Source organism: Ixodes scapularis, unplaced genomic scaffold (genome assembly GCF_016920785.2).
Source record: "Ixodes scapularis isolate PalLabHiFi unplaced genomic scaffold, ASM1692078v2 PGA_scaffold3__209_contigs__length_174095766, whole genome shotgun sequence".
Classification (NCBI taxonomy): Eukaryota; Metazoa; Arthropoda; class Arachnida; order Ixodida; family Ixodidae; genus Ixodes; species Ixodes scapularis.
In genome coordinates, this window is record NW_024609868.1 from 70,158,216 (window position 1) to 70,181,160 (window position 22,945).

At 43.6% G+C, this 22,945-nt stretch overlaps 1 protein-coding gene and 1 long non-coding RNA gene across 6 annotated transcripts in view; one reads left to right on the forward strand and one right to left on the reverse strand.

Moving 5' to 3' along the window:
- The window catches only part of LOC8052904 (mediator of RNA polymerase II transcription subunit 27), a 49,032-nt gene extending 32,063 nt beyond the window's left edge, over positions 1–16,969 (forward strand). The window contains exons 8-9 of one of the 5 annotated variants that reach the window (XM_029994060.3): positions 11,490–11,640; positions 16,754–16,969. In XM_029994060.3, the coding sequence (XP_029849920.1) occupies positions 11,490–11,624 (135 nt within the window). In that variant the 3' untranslated portion in view covers positions 11,625–11,640; positions 16,754–16,969. Of the gene's footprint in view, positions 1–11,489; positions 11,648–16,753 lie in introns of all 5 variants that reach the window. The other 4 variants (XM_040501352.1, XM_002434264.4, XM_029994061.3 and 1 more) reach the window with 4 other exon arrangements.
- LOC121837067 lies at positions 11,881–16,797 on the reverse strand. The gene is made up of 2 exons (XR_006078100.1): positions 16,709–16,797; positions 11,881–11,955 (listed from the first exon to the last, which is right to left on the reverse strand). It is a non-coding gene; the product is annotated as an uncharacterized LOC121837067 (long non-coding RNA).
- Positions 16,970–22,945: the final 5,976 nt, after the last annotated feature.

Consider the following 22,945-nt stretch of genomic DNA (forward strand, 5'->3'; position numbering starts at 1 on the left):
GCACTGAGGGCATCTTCGGACAAGGTTTTCGATTCGCGTGGATATCTCAGGCCACCAGACAGATTCGCGTGCACGTCCTCTGCACTTGGTGATGCCCTGGTGTGCATGGTGTATTTTGTTCTGGATGTCTTGTCTCATGGACTGAGGCACAGGATCCTCAACCCTTTCATTAGAAGTCCTTCGTTCATGGAAATATAATTTTTGTATCGCCCAAAGTTTTCACACGTTCGTTAGGTCTACTTTGCTTTTGTCAGGCCATCCTTCAGCACAGTATCATGGTAAGAGCTGACAAACATGGTCTTTTGCTTGTTCTTCCTCTATTTCCTGTAATCTCCTGTCTTTGGCAGGTAAATCAGGGGGGATGCCGCAAATGTATGCATTAATTTCCTATTCCAGTTCTCTTTCTGGAGCTTCAGCTAGAGGGTGTCCTGACAAGACATCAGTGGTGATGAGGTCTTTGCCTGGGATAGGCCTGATGTCAGAACTGTATCTCATCGTGCATAGTTTCCTCTGCAATCTCACCGGCATGTCTTCCGGACACTTCGTTGAGAAAATCGGGACCAACAGCAGTCTGTCTCCAACACGGCTCTCAATCCAGTGATGTAGTCACGGAACTTTTTGCAGCTCCACACAACAGCTAAACCTTCTTTTTCGATCTGCGCGTAGCGCCTTTCCGTCTGATTGAGGGTTCTTGACGCGTAAGCTACTGGACGGTATGTGTCGTCTTTCTGCTTCTGTCGTAGTGCTGCTTCGATACCATAGGATGAGGCATCCGCCGAGATAACTGTCAGTTTCTTGGGGTCAAACAATGCGAGTACTGGGGTTGAAGTCTGCGCTAGTTTGAGGGTGTCCAAAGCTTTCTGTTGTTGATGTTCCCAAGCCCATCGGTTCTTAGAGCTCAGAAGCGCCGTAAGGAAATGCGCTTTTTCTGTTAAAAAAAATTTTCCGAGGTAGTTTGTCATGCCTAGAAAGCTATTGGGTTGGCTGATGTTCGTTGGTGCTTTCATCGTCTTGATCGCTTCAAGTTTTTCCTCGTTTGATTGATGGCGTTACCGAAAAACTTAACTCGGGTCGTTTCAAAAACGCACTTGGTGTCATTCAGCGTTATTCCCACTTACTGTAGCCTTGAAAGGACTTCATTTAGTCTTTGGTTGTGTTCCCTCTTGGATGAGCCTTACACGAGGATGTCATCCATGTTGCATACACAGCCCTGGATGCCGCTCAAGAGTTGGCTCATTTTCTTCTAGTAGAACTCCGGTGCGGACGTAATACCATATGGAAGTCGTTTGAACTTAAATCTCCCGAAAGGAGTAATGAAGGTCATCAAGATTTATGATTCTGGCGCTAGTTGAAACTGCCAGAAGCCGGAATTCACGTCAAGCTATGAGAAGAACTTTGCATTTCCTAATTGTGCTAGAATGTGGTTGGTGACAAGAAGGCGATGAAGTTCTTTCTCAATGTACTTGTTCAACGATGTGAAATCGACGCAGATAGTTTTCATTGGGTTTTCTGACCACTACCATAGGGGAGCATCAGTCAGTATGTTCTTCAACGGATTCTATGACGTCACGTTGAAGCATATTTTCGAGCTCCGATTTCACCTTGTCCATGAGCGGTATTCAGATCCTTCTTGGTGATGCCAACGAAAAAAGTACAGCATCTTGTTGCAGCCTTATCTTGTAAGGCATTTTCACGCAACCAAGACCTGTGAACAGCAAAGGGAACTCATTTTTAGCATTGACTGTTCTGTAGTTGGAAGGGGACACTTCATTGAGTTCTTTGACCACGCCCAACTTCTCGCTGTCGAGCCTTGACAAGAGTAGGAGTTCAAGATTCAAGGTCACCTTGTTCATCCGAAACGCAATATCATCATGCAGGACTCCAACAACATGCAGCTTGTCTTGACCAGGTCCCCTTAAGCACTTCGTTGGTCCAGTCAAATGTTGATTGTACACGGTTTCAGGAATTGCTGTGACGTTGGTTCCAGTGTCAATCTTGAAAGACAGGAGACATTGTGGACCTTCACGGTACCCGTCCATGGTTCTGTCTTTGGTGTCCATATTCCCAAGAAAAGAAATGTCTTCATCTTCGACGATAAGCTCTTGGACAACTTTCGAGCCTAAGCAAATTTTCGTGAAATGTCCTGGCTTGCCACAGTTGCGACATATTGCATTCCTGACTTGACATTCATTTTTTGCGTGCTGATTCCGCCCACATCCAAGGCAGTGGCGAATGTTGGTGGCACCTTGTGTGCTGTTCCTTAACTTGGGGCTCTTCTACGAGAAGGAGGATCTCTTGATGGATGGATAGCCTTTACCTGACTCACATTGTTGGTGGGTCGAAGTTCGGCCTGCTGTCTCTTGATTGTTTCCGACTGCCAGGCCATAGTAGTTGCTGTTTCCAAAGTCAAGTTGGCATCTAACTGAATTTTTTTCGGACCGTTTGTGATCTTCGATGCCTGCAACAATACAGTCTCTAATCATCTCGTTGTGCAGAGTACCAAACTTACAGTATTTAGCCAAAGCATGAAGATCGGTCACAAATTGTTCAACAGGTCCGCCGTCTCCTTTTATCCTTGAATGGAATTTTGACCTGTCGTAGATCGAATTTCGTCAACTATGAAGTGGTCTTCAAATGCTGTGCGCACCAGATCATACTGCGTCATTTGCTCATCGGTTAAACTCAATGAAAGCTAGATGTCTTCCGCTTTATCTCTCATAGGGTAAATAAGGGCATTCACCTGTTTGGCACTTGTTTTCGCTTGAAGCTCACTGACCATGTGAAATGCATATAACAGCGGCACATGTGCCGCAGACTGGCACTCTGAAGGAAGACGAAAATAAACATTCTTGCTCGTGTGCTTAACCTGGCTGGTCGATACCGCGTATTTGTCCGTTTCCCCCCGTGATTGCCGAACACAACATGGCAGCAGCGGTGGGATACGAACGAATACGCGGTATCGACCAGCCAGGTTGAGCACACGAGCAAAAACGTTTATTTTTGTCTTCCTTCATCATGCCAGTCTGCAGCACGTGTGCTGCTGTTATACGCTTATAGCACACCTTTCTCAAGCAAAAGAATGGGGGTGCAAAGTAACTTTTGTAGGTAAATGTTAAACGTGGTGATTTTACCCAAGCCTTGGTTAAAATCACCATGTTTAGCTTTTTTGGTTGCTAATTGGACCCATCACAGGTTCTGCTGGGCGAGCTTTCTCGACAAATGTTGTCAACTCGTGAGTCTACAATCGGCCATATTTCGACGATAACTTTTTATCCATATACCCAGGAGAGGGATTTTGCGGCCGCTGATGTGTTTGGCTTGAGCCTTTTTACTCATCTGTAAATTTCAGCCACTGTATAGCAACAAAACGACTCAAAACTTGCGAAAGTATGGGTTGTCGATTGCTCTCTTCATGAAATAGCAGAAAGTAATAATTAAAGCTTACAATTAATCCCGTTTCTCGTGGGAAGGGATTTCTAGCAGAAAACTGACTTTTGTTTTGGTTTCGCTTTGTACGAATGTCAGGTCGTAGCAGACGAATCCCCGTCGTCGGCTCTCGCACGTCGTCTGCTTTGCCTGAGCAATGCATGACGGGATTGCATTCTGGTGCACGCTCAATTCTCTTGGTGCAGCGGGTGCATGCATGCATGGAGTGCTGGCATTGAAACAAACTCATAAAGTGCAGCCACTAGAGGAGTGCCGGCTGAAACGAACCCGCTCCCCGCTGCGAGTGGGCACGTGTGGGCACTTTATAGGGTCCGTTTGTTGTTGGAGAAAACTTTGCTCGATTCCAGTCGCAGTCTGGTATGGAGATTTTATATTGTCTGAGAATTCTTGAACTATATCTCAGATCTAGAGTAGTAAATCATCGTGGTCCAAAGTTCATCCAACGTCGAGGCATATGTATAGGTTTGGCGGTAGCTATATCTATCTCAGAAACTTAATCTAAAGTTGCATGAGTTGATCAAAAATTATAATCCTGGTTCAGTTCTTATTGGAAGATATGTAAATGACATTTTGGTTTGTGCCCATGACTCTACTTTGGCTGCTTCTACCAAAAGTACTGTGTACAAGGAGGCTCCTAAGTCGCAGTTTTCTATCGACAGGCCAGAAAACAATGTACTACAGTATTTGGACCTCCAGCTCAAAATTGTCCCGGGATAGTGTCGATCGTATTGAAAGGGAAAGTGAAAACCAAAACTTTAATTTGATAGTTGCCATTCGAAGCACATAAAACCAGGCTTCGTTCGAAGTATGATAAATTATGCGGCCCAAAAGTCTTGTTGCCACTCGATTATGATGTATATTCAGGTTATGTTTCCCCGGTTGAATGTTGCAAGATGCCCTCAAGATTTCCTATCCAAACATCTTTCATGCATTGCTTCATTAGGCAAGAAAGTTCAGAAAAATCCCGAACAAAAAAAGTTTGTAGTCCTGTTTTTTTTCATAAGGTACCCCACAACTTGAAATAAATCAGTGATAAGTTTGGCTGACGCATGGCATTTAGCACAGATATTAGCTTGAAACGTTTGACTTCTTTCACTTCCACTCATGAAGAAACACAGGGAGAAATGTGTCACATGTTTTTCGGTATACTCTACAAGATTCCTTTTGAATGCAGGTTATGCTACATAGGCCAAACAAAACATTGTATTGACGATAGGCTGGGCAAGCATTAACAATGTGTGAAAAACAGACCACTATTTGGAAGTTTCTGAGCACATTCAGGAGTGTAATAATTGAATGCCGTTATGGAACTCAACAATCACAATATTATTGGAAAGAAACGACCACAAGCACCTGTTGAAGGAATCGATCACGATTACCGAACATGGAAATGCTGCAAATAAGCTGTCATTATCTTTGGAAGCAGAATGGAAGAATTTTCTGAATCTTTAGTGTTTGTAACCTGTGTTGTGCATAGGAACTTTTTACAGCGGAACTGTTAAGGGCTAGTTTTCCCAGTATCGTGTCCGCGGGCAAACAAATGTCAACGCAAAACTCTGGACAGCTACTGCCATCTATAAGCGACGGCGTCAATCAGACAACCGGCTTGCCTGTTGTCTGGTTGCCGCCGTTGCTCATAGATAGCGGCAACCTTTCCAGCCCTTCCACTGTGGTTTTCACTAGAGTGGAAAGGCTGAACTTCTCTAGGCGTCATCCTCGAGGTCATCCTAGACGTCGTCCTTGAGTTCGTCTTAGGCATCGTCTTTGAGGTCATCCTAGACGTCGTCCTTGAGGTCGTCCTTGAGGTCGTCTTTGAAGTTGCCCTAGACGTCGTCATAAACGTCGTCGTCTAGGTGTCGTTCTTGAGGTTGTCCAAGAAGTCGTCCTTGAGGTCATCCTAGACGTCCTCCTCTAAGCATCGTCCTAGACGTCGTAAAGATAACAGCTTTGCTGGTCCTCCATCTTCACGTGAAGTGGAAGTGCTCCACATTTTTTTTTATGCAATTACTGTAGTAGTTTGTGAGGTCACCACATGAGGTCCTTTTATTTAAGGTCGAAGGTCTGCCCCTTCGACTGGGCCATCCGGGGCTTTGGTTGCCTTCCGTCTCAGGGAGAGACAATGTATAGCTTGACTTCCCCCACCCAGCGTCCCTCCCACCTTTTGTTCCTTCCTTTCCTTCCTCTTCCTTTTGTTGATACATATGTATACACTTACAAGCCCCAGGTTGAGTGCACAAACCATTCCAGTATAGGTGCCATTGCCTTTTGTTACCCTATATTAGTATTAGTTATCTCTGTCACAGGCCTCTAAGGTGACCCCATTGTGGAGGGTCCGATCTCACTTCATATTTTTGTTATATATGAGAGTGGTGTGAGTGGGGAAGGGTCTTTCCCCTTCTTTCAGTTTGTTCAACCCCTATGTGAAGGATTCTGTCCACAACAAAATTTTAGCTGTGTTTGAGACATTCCTCTTCTCTTCCCTCGGTGCCAACTTTTCTATCCCTCAGTCTTAGGTTGCTTCAAAATGTCAAGCATGCTGCTCCTCGTTGCAGCCCATGCAACATTTGTTTGCCTTCTATACTAGTGGCTTGATTTCGTGGCACCAAGCATAGTGACATCAGGTGAGCTTTGAACATGCACTCGTGTTTACTACACTTCCATGTGGCACTACAAATGTCAGCCAGCTCGTGTTGAGCTCAGGACGTCCAAAAGCTGCTGAGCAATCTGCTGTCATGGGATGTTATTGCTGGAATTTCAAGATTGAAGAGATGCTTTTGCATTGCTCACGTCTTGTGCCACTCCCGCTCCCGCTCGTTTGTCGCCAGCTACCGTTCTTCTGGTCTCTGCGCCACCAGGCCAGCGGCAATAGTAGCTGGTCACTGCCACCAGGCTCAAGACCACTCACTGCAACCACTCTGAGGACTCTCATTTCCATTGGCAAAAGGACCCCCTTGTCAAGCCGTTCCCAGCAGAGCGGGAACTAGAATACAGTGGCTGTGGCTGGAGATTCAGCCATTATGTTGAGGATGCGGGCTTTTTGCTTTCTAAGCAAGAAGCCTGCAGTCTCTAATGCTTTTCTGCTTTGCCAAAATTTTGAGGGCCACTGATTTGGATCAAAGTTGCGAAGTGTATTTTGAAGTTGATGCACCCGTGTCCCCACCACTGAAAGCTGCTCTACTGGCAGCACGGAGCAGGAGTGTCACAAGGGCCGCGTGTGGTGTATTAAGTAATGGTGATCCATGCAAAGCACTTTTCGAACTGCATTGAAGGTGCCAGCACAGAACTTTTGATTTTTTCTTTTTTGTGGTGTTCGCTGCTTTTATTGTTTATGACTACCTCGTGCACACATGGGAATAGGGGGTACTAGCGCTGTGCTGTGGGGTAAATAAATACCAGAAAGAAGTGAAGTGCAGCAACATTTGAATACCTTTTTTAGAGCATCTTTCTGGAGCAGCAGTGTGGCAGAGTTATCTGCTGTGAGCATTGACTATAGAGTTAGGCTTGCCCTGAAAGAAGAGCTGTGGAATCCCAGAAAAAGTGCTAAACAGTTTGTTTGTAGTGCATCTTGCATCATGCTGTAGCTCGGCAAAAAGACATCTGATGAGTGCAGGCTGATTGCCTCGGCAAGTGAGTCCTCTGCACACATGCCTGTGGGCTTGTGCGCTGGCATCTCAAAACTGTGACCTCGCATTCACAGCTTTCATTCCAGTCAGGCAGAAGGTTGGATTTACTAATGTAAAATATTTTTTTGGTATATCGCAGCTTGTTAACAGGCTTACATGCTGAGGGAATGTTAAAAATATTGGGGTGAGCTTAGTTTTATTAATTAAAATGCCTATTTATTAATGTTCAAATGTTGCTGACTATTCACTAGCCCACCTTTCAATCTTTCTCTGACAAACGCATGAGTAACCAGCCAACTACGTTTGTAGGACCAAGAGTATAGTACCATCATCGCCCACCCACTGCCGCCTGAAATTCATTAAAAAATAAGTGGCGGGCCATGTCTCAGGGGGTAAGCACAAAAAGTAGCAAAAAGCTAAAAAAAACGCCCATTTTTTTGTGTGTATGTAGCGCAGCTGCACAAGAGGTGAATTAAACTCAAAACTCAAATTAGTTTCATTGTTTTATGCAAGAAATGTTCATAAAAGAATGTTTTGCTATTGAAAAGTCCTTTGCTTACATACGCGTGATGAACACTGCCAATCTAACAAGAAAATAGAAAAACCAACCAGGTGCAACGAGCGAGCGGGTGAAAGAAGCGACGAAGAGTGATAACCGGGAAGACCTGCGATCGTGTTGGCAAATACTTTGGCACCGGGCCAAATTGGTGCCCTGTCAGTCACAAGGAGCAGGCTCTTGTGCAACTTCCTTGTTTGATGCATACGTACGTGCATCCGTGCGTGCACAGCGTGCTATCAACGCAGGTTGAGCGGGCATTGCTGCGTGGTGTGGACGGTACCACAAACACGAAGCTCGAAATGGGACGCTTTACAAATATCTGTCTGCAGCGTTGCAGCAAGTCTTTATTTACCCGTTGACTTTGTCTCAAACATTGCACAACCTTAGGAACCACGGAGAAGGACCTTTTTCGCGGAACCTGGATTGACTTTGATGTTATTTTCTACAGTTACATTCCAGAATGTGGAATGTTCGCTGACCTCGCGATTCCTGAATGGATTACTGCCAGTCGCCGACCGATTTATCGGACTTCTCAGGGACCGAAAAATTGTCAGAAAAATAGAGCAATCCTAAAAATCTGCAGATAAAAAAGCTTGCCTTTATTACGTCAGAGTGGGCTTCAAAAAGCTGTCAATAGTGCCTTGCTTCAGGTTATGCCTCCGTTTGCGTTTGGCCACTTTCTATTAGCTTGAAAATCGCTGCCTTCTTTTCTAGCGTTGTGTTTGAGTACTTTCCGCACTTCTTAGCGATGCTTCGCGGCGCCGGAAGAATTCCGAATGGGGTCATGACGCATAGAGTTATTATAATGTACGCTAGAGGTTCCACTGGCGCTAGTGTGCTGTCGCAAATTGAAGCAGACAGCAACCAGTTGAAAAAATACTTTTGGTAATGCATTTCTATGGGAAGAAGTGAAGGCATTTCCTCCCTGCGCTCTATTATAAGAGCAAATATCCCAAATCATTTTTATCTACAAGGTAGCTTGGAATGTTTCTCAGCCAGGCATGCAAAATAATTGGTCAGTTACGGCGTATTTGTTTCAAACTCATTGCATTAAAAATGGGGTGAAAACGGGTCTGTACATGTATTTATGTGCACTGTAGGACACTGTTAGCGCGAACACGACGTCGGCGCCTTTCAGGATGGGAGATATACATGCCAAACGAACAAAGGACATCTGGGAAACCAAGAGAGACGGCAAGAACCACGCAGTAACACTGGATCAGTGACCCCTTGTGCATGTACGATCAAAATAAACTTGAGGCCACGTAATATAGTTTGATTTTCAATAAGTAAGTACTGCTCTATCTCTTTTTTGCTCTGTGTAAATATGCTTGTTCTCCGTACAAAACATCACCCGCACGCTCGAAATTTTTTAGAACAAGTGTTTGATAAAGCTGCATAGCATAAAAAATAATAAAAAGAGGCACCTTTTATAGCCCACATATTTTTTTATTTAGGTTTTTAATGTTTTTATCCGCTTGTAAGGATGCAAGACGGGGTCATTTTTATATAGTGACAGTACTGGCATATTAGCCAGATATAAGTGTTACCATTATGCTGGCAAACCTTGAACACACTATGTTCTCTTTTGATTATTATTTTGCTAATAATCGTCACTTGTTTTTACACACCTGCTATGGAGCACAGGTTTGGGCCTGAAATATAGCAAAGTCAAACATCATTCACTGATGAAGAAAAATGCACTAACTAAAGCAATTACACTTTTGCAATGTTAATAAAGGTACATGCTATTTGGTATGACCCAAATAACATACTAAGTGTTCCCATGTTATGTTCCTGCAAAGAGACAAAATGCATGTGCATTTTCCCATAAGAATGCACAGGAGCACCTCAAAAGTAGGCTGGTTGCTGTCTGCTTCAATCCGTGTCAAAAAAGTTGCACAGTCACTCTCATCAGTTGGACCTCTAGCTTAAATTATAATAACTCTATGCTATGACGTTCAAGCCAGCATAGTTCGACAACACGATTCACCGAGGCGAGATGAAAGGCTCAAGTCCACGACTGCAGAATGGTGAATGAACAATGAAAATAGGTAACAATGATGATGATAACTATGTGCAGCTAGAGAAAAAAAAAGTCGTAGCATAGCGTCAACTAGCGGTAAGACCTAGCAGCACACAAGTGGTGCTGCCAAACCAAATCAATTCATGTACAGCCAACATAGAATCTAAAATGGCTTCTCGGTGGTGTTTCCTGCTGATCGCTTGTGATGATTTTGTCAGAAAAATCAAACTTACGAATTTCAAGCTGTCTGAATCATTGGTCGTGACTATGCTCTATTTCTATCGTGTAGGTCACAGTTCCTTGTTTAGGTCCGAAATGTCGAACAAGTCCGAAAAATCAGTCGATAACTGTAGCTTTTCGACTTTTTTCCAATTTTTTATTTTGTGTGAACAAACTTTTTTTTGTAAGCAAAACAAAGTTTCATTTTGTTATCTCCAGCATTTTCCCATCTCCCATATGTTTTCTGGCATCACGGCCTCAGAAATCAGGGAGGAAATGTGTAAACAACGTGAAGCGTACAGTAAACTCTCAATTGAGCGAACTTCAAGGGACCCAAGGAAATAGTTCACTAAACTGAAAGTTACCTTACTAAACTGAATATATTCACTAGAATATGGAACAGCATAAGGCATAGCATACATAGAGTCAAAAGTGTGAAGTGCAATTTATGGAGTCATGTACATCAATATATACAAAGTGCATAACAGTTATGTTGCTGCCTTTCTAAATTTTTTTTTTTTTAATTTTTATTTGCATTGGCGTTTTTAAAGTGCATGAAGCTTGTTTTTTTGGACTTCCTCTGGCACAGCTTGTTGCTGCGACAAAGCCATACCGCAACGGCATTGTCCACGCGCTTGAAATATCCGTTGAAGAGTTGTTTCCTGTTGTGATTGAACGCAGCTCCTCCTTCAAGCTTCGACTTTTGCTTCGCTATCGTTGACAACGTCGACGGTGGAATCCCATAGTCCTTCGCAACGTCCACTTGCCTTTGACCGTTGTCCAGACGCTGAAGGATTTTGAGCTTGCCTGATAGAGACAACCGCTTCCATTTCGTCGTACTCATTATGAAAATCGATGCACAAACTGCCGTCTTGTCGTTGTTACCCAAAACCAAGATGACCTAACGGAACCAATGACAAAAAAAAAAAAACAGACCCACCACTTGGTTCGTTTTCGTCTACCGCACCGCCGCTTTGCCTCGGCGGCGCTGTAAACGCCAGCGACGATACGCCGCTGCTGCAGAGGCGGTGGGGCGGTTGGCATCGGCTACGCCAGCACTGCAGAGCACAAATCTTCATTGAAGTGATTGCAAAAATAATCCTGGGTCCACCGGTGATGTTCGTTGAACTGAAATATTTACTATTTCAAAATTTGTTATTTTGAAAAAATTTATTAATTTGTTTAACTGAAACATTTTTGCATAAAATGCATAGAAAAACCGCCGGGGATTTTTTTAAAGTTTGTTACGCTGAAATATTTATTAAACCGATGTTCGCTCAAGTGAGAGTTTACTGTATTTCCCTCCTTCACTTACAACATGAACTACGCTCATCGCATGGTCTGCGTTCGGGTATTTGTAGGGGTGGGTGATCACTTAGTGCTTTTTTGGAAATCGATATTCGCCCCAAAAGTGAGATGGACGATGACTCGGGGATGGGTGATGACTCAGGGATATTATGGTATATTCGTGACATTTTCATAGTGTATCCTCAGTTTGTGATTATTAAATTTTTCCCTCGAATAATGGGTACTGTATTGCTTCTTTTTTTTTCTGACTCGCCTTTGTATATGATTTTTTAAGTGGATTGTGTCCATCGCTCTGTCTCGTTCACAGACCTGGCTGCACAGCTACTTGAACCTGTTCTCCACCCCCTGCCGACGCTGCGGAACACGTCTCCAGCACAACATGCCACCAACGTGGAGGGACGTTCGCAACTTGGATGTATACCACGAGACATGCCGGCCTTGAGGGAATGTCCAGGCAGGCACGGGGTTCCCACTTTTTTTTTATGGAACAATGTTTCTTGTTTTTTTTTAATACATATTTATTGAAAACTGTTTCACACATGGCAGGCAGTATCACCATTATATCGGGACACATTTTCACACACACATATGCACACGCCAAAAAGCAGCTATTTTTTTTTTCTAATAGTACTAAATCCTGCCTGAAGTTCTGTCGGTGAACGAAGATTAAAGATTTCCGAGCAACCTTCTTCCTTTTCTCGAGCTGCTGGTATCATTGTTTTTCTCTGCTACTTGGTGCATGCGCCGGCTTTCTTGAAGGTCCGGGGAGCGATCTGTGGAAGAGAAGTCAGTTGCACAAACTTACAGTAAGACATTGAGTGAGTACATGTTGCTTCTCTGTCATGCGTGTCAGATTTGGCCTGAGTAACATGATTCACGCAAGTAGCCGCCATCTAATTTGACTCTAATTACCTGTTAATTGGGAATGCATTTGCTTGCTATTTTACTGTAACCCTCTTTATACCAAAATTAAAAAAAAGAAGTATGTGCGGTGTGCCATCTGATAAGTCATTGGCACGTAGCAAAGCATGACATGTGTTTTGGAGATTAGTCCACTCTTGTAGTTTGTTATGCTCAAGAAGAATATGTTTCTATGTTTGTTTTTACTTGCCTAGTTTTGTTTTTAAAGGGTAACCACTGATTGATTCAAAGGAATACCATTGATTTTTATTGCCGCGAGCAAGGAACAGGAATATAGCGATGCAGCCATGCTGCACGTCTTGCTCTGGTACCCAGTGGCCGGCACCCAAACGCGCTCTTTTCTTCAACTATGCAGCCTGCTGAATTCGCTTTTTAGCCGCTAGCTTTATGCATACGGACTGATCTTTTCTACATGTGCTGTATACTTGCGATGCAAACAACAGAAAGAACAACAGTTGACCTTACTTCTTGAAATTGATTCCGCACGTTGTATTGCATACCGCAGCACCACCGTGACGTCGCGTTGTAGCCGTACATCTGATGATCTGTGTTGCCGTCCGTCTCTAGCAGATAGTTTCAGTTTTTCCGTAGAAACCCGAAACCTAACTTTGAACCATGATATTTATAAAACTATGCACAATATTAATTCAGGGACACTGACTGAGCTGAAAACAGTCGTAATCCCAAATTTGAAAGTATTGACTGGAGTTGCCCTTAAAAAAACACAATCTAGGGAAGAAAAAAAATTTGTTTATACCTGGTTGTTACAGATTGTATCAAAAGGAATGTTCGGTGAGAAAATATTTTTTTGCCTAATATTTATGTTACAATACAAATTTTTTGAATTGGAGGCAAAACTGCAATTGTACCCCTGTGGAATGATTATGATAGTGTTTGTATCCAACTAGTGTGCCTTCTGAGGTCCAGCGAACTCCGAACACACGCCAGTCAGGTACAAATGCTATCATCATACCACAGGGGTACAATGTCGTTTTCACCCTCAAATCGAAAATTTTTTATTGTAACATAAATATTGGGCAAACATTTTTTTTCTTCTTCCTGGGTTTAGTGTTTTTTTAAAGGGGAGGTCCGGCAGGTTTTGAGCTTCCCAAACACATTTTTGGAATACCGAGGCTTCATTTTTCCCGGCATGCTATTTATTATTTCTAAGTTCAGATTAGGCATTGAGAAAATGACAAATGAAGGTTGTGCCAGAACCAACATTCAAATTTTTCCGCACTCTCCGTTATGGCGATGTCATGCGTTGTATAACTTCCAAGTCGAGCGGGCACTCTATAATAACAGTATTTTGTGAGCTCTTTGTTTTGCTGACAGGTGCTCGTTCATTTCACACCATCAGACTTGCTGTAAAACGTCAGAAATGGGCTCTACTGCCCCGATATTAATAACATTTGCCAGTAAACCCTCTCTCTCAGCACCTCAGACCAAATTTTAAAACTCCAGTAACTTCGCAAAAAAAAAAAAAAAAAAAAAAAAAAGATTACAGTGACCTGCAGATACCAGAGCACACCGTCGGACAAGGGAAAAGGCTTCTCGTCCGACAACGTCCTCTGGTGTCTGCGATGGTTCCGAGGTAATCAGTCTTTGATGATGATTTTGATAGAGAAATCGGCCACGCATGAATGTAATGTTGGTTTTCTAGGATGCTTAGAGCCCATAGATTGAGTTATGGCCGTAAATACAGTAGGCTCGCAATAAATCAAACTCATATATTTGATACTTCTGGTTAATTCAAACAAATTTAAAAAATTTTGGTTGTCCCGCTCATAAGCCGGTGTTTTCGTGCAATTCATACTTTTTTTTCTCATGGCCAGTTGAGTATGCTTCTTTCCGAGCAACGGTGCACTGTTGAGAGGCAACACCCGCGCAGAGCTTACTTTTGCGGCTGTGTCTTCTCCACAGTGCACCCGTGCTCGGTGAGAAGCGCACTCAGCAAGCCCCCAGCGGGCACACATAAGCTATAAAAACGGGCACCACGCAAAAATTTCCACAGCAACTTGCACGGACGCTGTGACGTGGCGAATGGCACAGGTCCACGTCACACTGTTCTTCCAAGCTGGTATAAAAACTGCCGCGCGGTGCCCTTTTACTTCACTTATGTGTCCCCTTCTTAATAGTCCACATTAGACAACTTTTTGGCCTGATTAACAAACTTAATTTTGTTCTGAGTTGTCAAGTGCTGTCTAAACAGTTCACGATAAACAATATTTTTGAGGGTTCACAAATGTTTCATGTGTGGCATACCTGCTTAGGATCAGTAGGCCTATGTATAGGAAATCATCAAATATCTGCTTTCTATGTGTGTCCATTCATATGGCAAATCATAATTTTTCTTGTATCATATATAGATGAATTTCTGATAATTCAAACAAAATTTGTGGCTTCCTGGAGTTTAGATTAATGAGAGCCCACTGTAGACTCTTGCAGGAAGTGGTTTAGTGTCTTCTTAATAAGGAATAGGTAGTACAAGATGTGCAGAGACGATGGACGATGAGGGGGACAAGGGAAAAACATACACATCTCAAGTGCAGCTGAATAGATTTTATCCTCGCATCATGTTTTATATGCCACCCCTCACACAACCTTCACCGAGTTTGCACACATGCACACAGCCTGCGCCACGCCTTCATGACACAGCCATTCGTACACCCCCGCCCACTCTCTCACGTGATCTGCACAGAGTGGGACACGTTTAGGCATCCATCGCATGCCCTCCATAACATACCCAATGGTAGGTGACAAACTTCTCAAACAAAACCGTATAAACAAGCAAGAAAAGAAGATTTTATAGAATGTTTTCCTTTCCCCTATTCAACCCCTTGCAAAAGTAAAAACCTCCACGATGCCCCATCCAGTGCAATTGAAGGCTGGCTAATACGATTTTGTTAACGTAGCAGCTTGGGCGAGTTGGTTGCACATGATAACACACACCACAGCGCACTATAGCAAATAACACTCACACCTTACACACGAAAAATAAAGCAAAATTCAAACAAACCGCGCTGACTGACAACTCTTTTTATATAACTTTGTCTTCTTCAACCTCTAGCACCACCGAATTTCCCAATTCACGCGCACCAATCTCCTAGATGCCTAAAAATGTTTTCTCTTTTTCTGTCAGGTGTAAAGATGGTGTACTTATACAGTTGTTATAGTTCCTGGCGATATGTTCTGCTTCGATAATTTCTCGAGTTAATTGGTTTCTGTTCCTGCCTAAAATTGTACAGGATGGCAAGTGAACGTCGCACCCACAGTCCCGGCAGTGTATACACTGCCGGGACTGTGGGTGCGACGTTCACTTGCCATCCTGTACAATTTTAGGCAGGAACAGAAACCAATTAACTCGAGAAATTATCGAAGCAGAACATATCGCCAGGAACTATAACAACTGTATAAGTACACCATCTTTACACCTGACAGAAAAAGAGAAAACATTTTTAGGCATCTAGGAGATCGGTGCGCGTGAATTGGGAAATTCGGTGGTGCTAGAGGTTGAAGAAGACAAAGTTATATAAAAAGAGTTGTCAGTCAGCGCGGTTTGTTTGAATTTTGCTTTATTTTTCGTGTGTAAGGTGTGAGTGTTATTTGCTATAGTGCGCTGTGGTGTGTGTTAATACGATTTCCCACAAAGCCAATACCAATTGCATCTTTTCAAACTTTTTTTGTAAAATATTTTAAAAATATTATACAATAGCGTCTTTCTGCACTGATAAACAATTATTGCACTCTTCTACGTGCTTTGCAATTTCCAAGTTAGTTGCATTATTCTTCACAGCTCTCTAGTGCTCGAGTAATCTTTTGTTCAAATGGCACTTTGTTTGTCCGACGTAGGAGAACGCACAGGCCATTGGATTGTCGTAAACAACACCAACCTGGCATTTTACGGGGACTTCCTTACGCCCGTAAAATGCCAGGTTGGTGTTGTTTAGGACATTCCAATGGCCTGCGGGTTCTCCTACATCGGACAAACTAAGTGCCGTTTGAATGAAACATTACTTGATTACAAGAGGGCTGTCAAGAATAATGAAACAAACTTGGAGATTGCAGGGTGCATAGATAAGTACAGTTATTGTTTGCCAGTGTGGGAGGACACTATTGCGGTAAATAAAAAAAAAATTTGTACAAAAAGCATTTTAAAAGAAACAGTTAGGACTAGCTCTGTGTGAAATTGTATTAGCCAGCCTTCAATCGCACTGGATGTGACGTCGCATAGGTTTTTAATTTTGCAAGGGGTGGAATAGGCGAAATTAAAACATTATATAAAACCTTTTTTTTCTTTTTATATGGTTTTGTTGGAGAAGTCCGAGTCATGTACCATTGGGTGTGGTATGAAGGACGTGCGATGGATTTGTAATGTGTGCAAACTCTGTGCAGGTCATCTGAGGGGTGGCATAAAAAACACGATGTGTGGATAAAATCTATTCAGCTGCGTTGGAGGCGTGGGCATTTGTCCTTTGCACCCTTTGTGGCCCCTCGTCTCCGGTTAAAATCATGTGTAACGTTAAACAGCTTGCCTGTTTATTAACCTTGTCTTCTGCATGTTGTGCACAATGTTGCCTACAGCTAAGAAAAAAAAGGGCTCACCCTGCAACCAATGCAACATGAGCAGCATCTGTTTTCTACTTGTAGCTGACAGCAGGCAGGGCCAGGACAGCTGCTAGCTTCGCTGGACCAAGCAATGCCCGTTGTCTGCTGATGCAGGAGGTTCTCGTACAGGCGACGACATTTCTTCTTGGAAGTGGCACCATCATCATCGTCACCACCAACCTGGGACAAGATAAGTCAGCAGGCCCAGTTTGACTCTGTACTAGATTTGTCATGAATACAGACAAGCAGCCTTTTTCATTTGTTGTCTCCATTTCATTGCTTTCTTCTTTAATTCTTGTTCTATCACTGGGTAAAGTAGTAGATCATTACAGTAATCTCCCTCCTTTCTTGGATTTTACCATCCCCAAAAGAGCCCGGCTTCTTCGATAAATGTCAGCCGTTTTATAGAGGCCTGACCCACATGAGGTGTCTTCACAGTATCTTCAAGACAATCTTAGCAGTTCTTTTTTGGCATTTAGCAGGTTTATATACCTCGTCTCATCTTACAATGGACCGCAAAGGACGCTAGCGACCCTCAAAGCCAATCCTATGCTGTATCAGTATCATGTGACCTTGAGAAGGGGGCAGCGATATGGGGGGTGCCTGTGCATGTGATCTCAGGTGTGGAACGGCTGCGCCATTTGTGCCATTTTGCACGAGACGCATTTGTCTGCGCCATCCTGCGCCATTTTGCGAAAACTGCGCCACAGCCAATACTACCTTGCGGCATTATGCTCCAGATCACACAACGTGTGCCAAAAAAATTGTATTTTGTCTTGGTTCCGGTTTTTATCGACTCGGTTGGCAACAATGAGCGCGTTTAGCTTGATCGGCATTGCAATCCTTTGTTTTGTTTATTTTCCCTGTGTATCTCGAGTCGGAAGCGCGCGAAAAGACTCGGGGGTCGGATTCCAAGCGCTACATCACCTGTGACTGGATTGTTATTCTTCAACCATAAGCGGTTAAGCAAGTCGGCCGAGGTGAGGTAGAGTCGTTAAGCGTCAGATTGCCTGAGGCTCTGCAGCCTGAGTTCCGGACGTCAGCCAGTTGAAAACATATCAGCAAACGATTCCCTTTAGTACTTCATCGTTAGAAGTTGGAACCACATTCCTGCAAGATAAATCGTGATTTGATAGAACTGAAACGCGGTCTGGTCCGAAACCTTGCCGGCCAGCAGCTCTCACGCGAGCGGTAGATTTGCTCGGCGTACTTTAACCTTGCTCCGGCTTATCGCTTCGAATATGATAACTTTGTTAATCGTAGTCTTCTGCTTCAATATTGAGTTGTAGAATAGGTACTAGGTACGATAGGTTGTACAATAGTACAATTAGTTGCCCTGTTCCTCCGTGCAACTGCACGTCTGTTGCTTATGCCTGTCACGTTGTTCGCACATATAATTACTATGTCGAGCACATGTGGGTTGTGCTCGACGTAGTAATTATAATGCAAAATGCACTTGCGAACCAGCACTGCTGGTTTGCATTTTGAGCAGCTGAAAGCCACTCAGAAAATATCAAGGACACTATTTTCAGAAAATTATGGTACTTGCTTTTTGGTTCTCATTACGGCTCACAACGTTTCAAGTTTTTGCATCTGTTACACTGTTACCTAGGTTCTTAACCACTCATGTTCATCTTTGCTGCTGAGCACAATTAAAGTTGCTCCTGTGCTCGTTCGTCTAAGACACAAGCTGGAGTGCAATGAAAACTGATCTGAGCTGCTCCTAGCCTGCTCCAGAATGTAGTTTTAGCTGCTCCCAACCTGCCAAAACAGCTGTTTCAGCTGCTCCCATGGCTGCTCCCAATCACACTTCATGAGTTCCACCCCTGGATCTGTTGAGACCTCTGAATTCGCTGGGATGTTGACTTGTGTCATCTGCTACGGCCCATTGTAAGGTGCAATCGAGTATAGGTGTAGAGCTCCTGAGCGTTTCAAGCGCAGAGCTTTTCCGAGTGTTTCTTTGTACATCTAGACAGGCTAAATCTTTCTGCTTTACATTTTGTTTCCGAAAGTGTCAGTGGATAGGCAGAAGTGGCTTGCGAATTGGCTTTGTTAGCTCGGCAACTGGCTTGACTCGGTGGCCGAAGATGCCAGTGTTCGAAGGCATATTTGGTATTTCGAAATATTTTGTGGAATGCAGATTCTGTTGTTTTTGCTGATGACAGTGTTGCAGCGTTGCCACTCTGGAGTTGGAATGATTCCGGAATCATTCCACACTTTCGTGACCCCAGAATGGAATGGGAATTGAATTAGATGGGGGGGCCTTTAGCCCAGAATAAAGTGGGAATGGAATGGGCTTGGGTTTTTTTTTGAGAGCTACGTCGATCTTCAGCTAGGCTCTATGACCTGCTGGCACAACATTAGTGCTCTGTCAAAGTGGCTCTTGAAACGGCATCATTGCACTTTAGCTGACTGATAGCTTGATTGTTTGATCGGCTCATGCTCCTCCGTGGATGAAAGTGGTGCACCCCCAGTGAAGCAACCAAAACTGAAAGGTTGTAGATGGACAAGTTGTTGTTCCTGGTGCCACGAGAATCAACAAAGCGGCTATTATAACCATGCACAATTACTTATTAGCATGTAGCTTTTCACTCAGCAAATCGATGAGTGTTTGCATGGAAAACAAAAAAAGAATTAGGTCGAATATGGTAAAAGAAATTGCGAGAACAGCAAACAGAAGGGTACATCGGAATCCACTTTTATAATGATAATGAGAAAACCCCAAAATTCAGTCGCTACAACTGATTATCGTTGCATCTGGACGGGCATCGAAGAGTGCCAGAAATAATACCCTATGTTGGAGGATAGAGCAAGTAACTTGCCAATGCAACATACCGATCACATCACACAATATCAGCTCTAAAATAAACAGTTTTCTTTATTTAGTAGTTTATACAACAAGCATTTGATAAATTGTGCATAAAAGGCAGGAAATCGACACTTATACGCCATTCCAATGCACACTAATTGCCCAGTTCCTATGCGTGTACCGCCCGCAGTCTTATCGCATGTACGAAATTCGACCTGTAACTGAATCATGAGGAAAACACCTTGAACGTAAATTGGTGACAGACGATCATCGACGATGGCACAGATGATGTTGTTGACACAGAAAATTCCCTCGTCGACACTGCCATTGCTATGTCCACAGACGCTCATGTGTTTGGGCCCCCGCCTATTTGCCTAGCCTTGCGAGCCGCCCAGAGTACCGTTCCGCTAATAAAGATGAATGAATGAAGGAATGAAGATCGTGGGACTGCGACGTTGCCATCGGGTGGCAAAGGTGGCGCTTGGAAAGAGCTCATAGATTTGGATGAGGCTCCAAGCTAGTATTTCAAATCTTGATGCTAATGTTTCAGTCTGCTTTGTTTCACCTCCACCAAAATTTTCAAGACTTGCGTTTTTACCGCATGCAGTTTGCCGGTGCCATCTTTTAAATGTGATAACTGACGCCGCTGATAATGATATCGGTTAGACCGCGCACAGCTAACACTCACGGTGAATTTCAATATGCATCCATATGGCATACGCACATTGCAAGTTAGGTGTCATTCATTCAACATTTCTTTTTTCGTTGTTTTTTTGTTGTTTTTGCTGATTCTTAAAATATTTTTTAATTGGTGCATTTAGGATCGTTGTGACTGTATGGGGTTTTATTTTTGCATAGACCCCACGCAAAAACACGCGACTCTCTGGAAACGGTTCGTTATAAGCAGTACATTGTTATATGTGCTATTGTTATGAGTGGATTGTACCATATATGCTTTAAGGCAGGTTTGGCGGCATGGTCCTACAGTGCCTCGTGCTGGCACCGCAGTGATTGCACTTTGTCAGCAGTTTTGTGTGCTCGCAGCAGCGAATGGTGGTCTGAGGCAGGTGTATGCAGCATTGCTTCGGTCAGCGTACTAGCGGTGCTGTTGTGCAGGTATTCAATGCAAACAGCAAGATGGCTTCTTTTTTGTGCCATGCACGAACCGGAAATTTTTAGGCTTTATCAAGAGAACCTGCTGACCGTGTGCTCGGTTTAAATTTCTGGCGTCTGTTGTGAGCCTTTTACACTTGATTGCGCGATTGATGACGGCAGTGACACCAAGTATCATGAAGCGCTTTGTGCGACTTCTGCTCGACTTAGTACATTGAGTGCTTTGGGGAGGCATTTTGCATATACTTTCTTGAAGTTGTCTTAGCATTTTATAACGTCAGCTTTATGCTGCTTTTCCCAATAACGCAGTGTAGCTGTCAAGAGTAATTCTTTATTTACAATTAAAGGGGCCCTGCAAGGACTTTTTACTGGGTTTTAATTTGCACTGCACCTGAGCGCACTGAACGTAGTAACTTAATGAAACTTTTCTCGAATTTCGCTTTCTTTTAAAAGTTATAGGCAACTTAAAATTACAAAAACAAGCAAAAAATAACCTCCTTCATGACGTCGCTTGAGTGGCTGTGAACTAGAGGAGGGGTAGTGAGCTCAGCAAGCGGTTACGGCTGCCGCATTCCGTGTCGACGGCCGGAGAGGGCGCCACTAAAGTATGTGTTGGATAGGCTGTATGAAGCAGGCGGCCAGGGCAGCTCGCATTGCATTTTCTGCACGATTAAACACTAATTCGGCATGACACTTCATTGGCCACAAATGATAGCTAACAGGGGGTAAAGATCAGTTCAAAACGGGAGCCACTTCGCTCTGCCATACCGCCAAAAGGCCAAACCGCGAGCCAAAGCTGCTCACCGAAGGTCTTCGGAACGCTCGAAACCGGTAATATCCTCCGGTTCATACGACCGCAGCGCCGCCGCATACATCCGGGACCTTTCTATGCTCACCGCTCGTTGGTGCCTGATCACACTACACCTTTCGACTATGCGCTACCTTTTCCACTGCTTGGTGGCGAATATGTGGACAGGTCATTTCTTGTTTCTGTACTTTCTAAACTGCATTTGTTTCTTTTCTGATCTAAAATAGTGAACAAAAACTACTTTTATAAATAATTGAAATGGTTCCCGCCACTTATATTTTGTATTTCGACTAAAAAGAAGCTTTTAGCGGCTCTGACCAGTAGTAAGCCCAGGACCAAAGACGTCACATATCACGTGCTTTCGGCACCGCGGGTCGCCCCCGTAGGTGGAGGAGGTTTCTGCGTCATCCGGTTAAAATATGACACACTGATATTTAGTTACTCTCTCCATGCCCGCTGGCTTGCCCGAACCCCAAGAGACCTGGAAACCGCAGAGTAAGGGGATGCTTAAATATGATTGCAGGGCCCCTTTAAGGAATTAGAGGAATTATAATGATCGAGTTCAGCCATTTCCGGAGTGGAAATAGGCCCAGGTTCCCCATTCCTAGGAGTGGAAAGGAGTGGAATTATGAGAAAGTCGTAATTTCCGGAATGAAGTTGGAATGGAATGGGGGATTGCCCATTCCGCAACACTGGCTGATGAGAGGCTAATATTCTCTGTGGTGGAAACAAGGCCATACCTGCAGCAAGATTAGTTGAAAAATTTAAAGAATTGTCTGGCATGCTAATGCTAGTACCGTATTTACTCGAGTAATAGCCGCACTACTTATGAACAACGCCCTTGCGTCTACTTTACCGCAGTATTCACATACAGCCAATCATCACGTTGCGCATGAGTAACATAGCGAATAAACAAATAGAGAATACGATTCGCCATACAAATGCAGTCTTCACGGATAGTACCTTCGCGCGAAGACGTTATCTCTGTCCTGTAAACCTGGAATCATGCTGCCGATCGCGGTGATTGGCTAGCCGCGTACTCCGCAGAAAAGCAAACCGTCACGTTTTCTTCATAAACAGTGTGGCTATTACTCGAGTTAGTACGGTATATAGAGTGAATGCAAGCAATGTGGTACATCCACGGACCAAATTTTAGAGACTACCAAAAGAAAGCGAAGCTCATGGATGCATGTTAAAGTTCGGTCAGCTGTACTACATTACAAATGCTACATAATGTGACAATCAATCTGGATTTTAAATTTTTTCTTTTGTGTGTGTTTTTAGTTAAAAGGGTGCTGTACTCATTGCAAAACAACCAAATGGTGAAGTGGGCATTGACAAGGGCAAGTTATGTATTGATTCCCAGATCATAAAAATGCTTAATCATGCATACAGTAGGTACCTTTAGTTACACAACTGTCAGGCCTGTCTTTTTGTTTTTGGTGACTAGACCAATCATTATGGCGGAACTTAACCTTGTTTATGTGCCATTATTTTGCGGTCT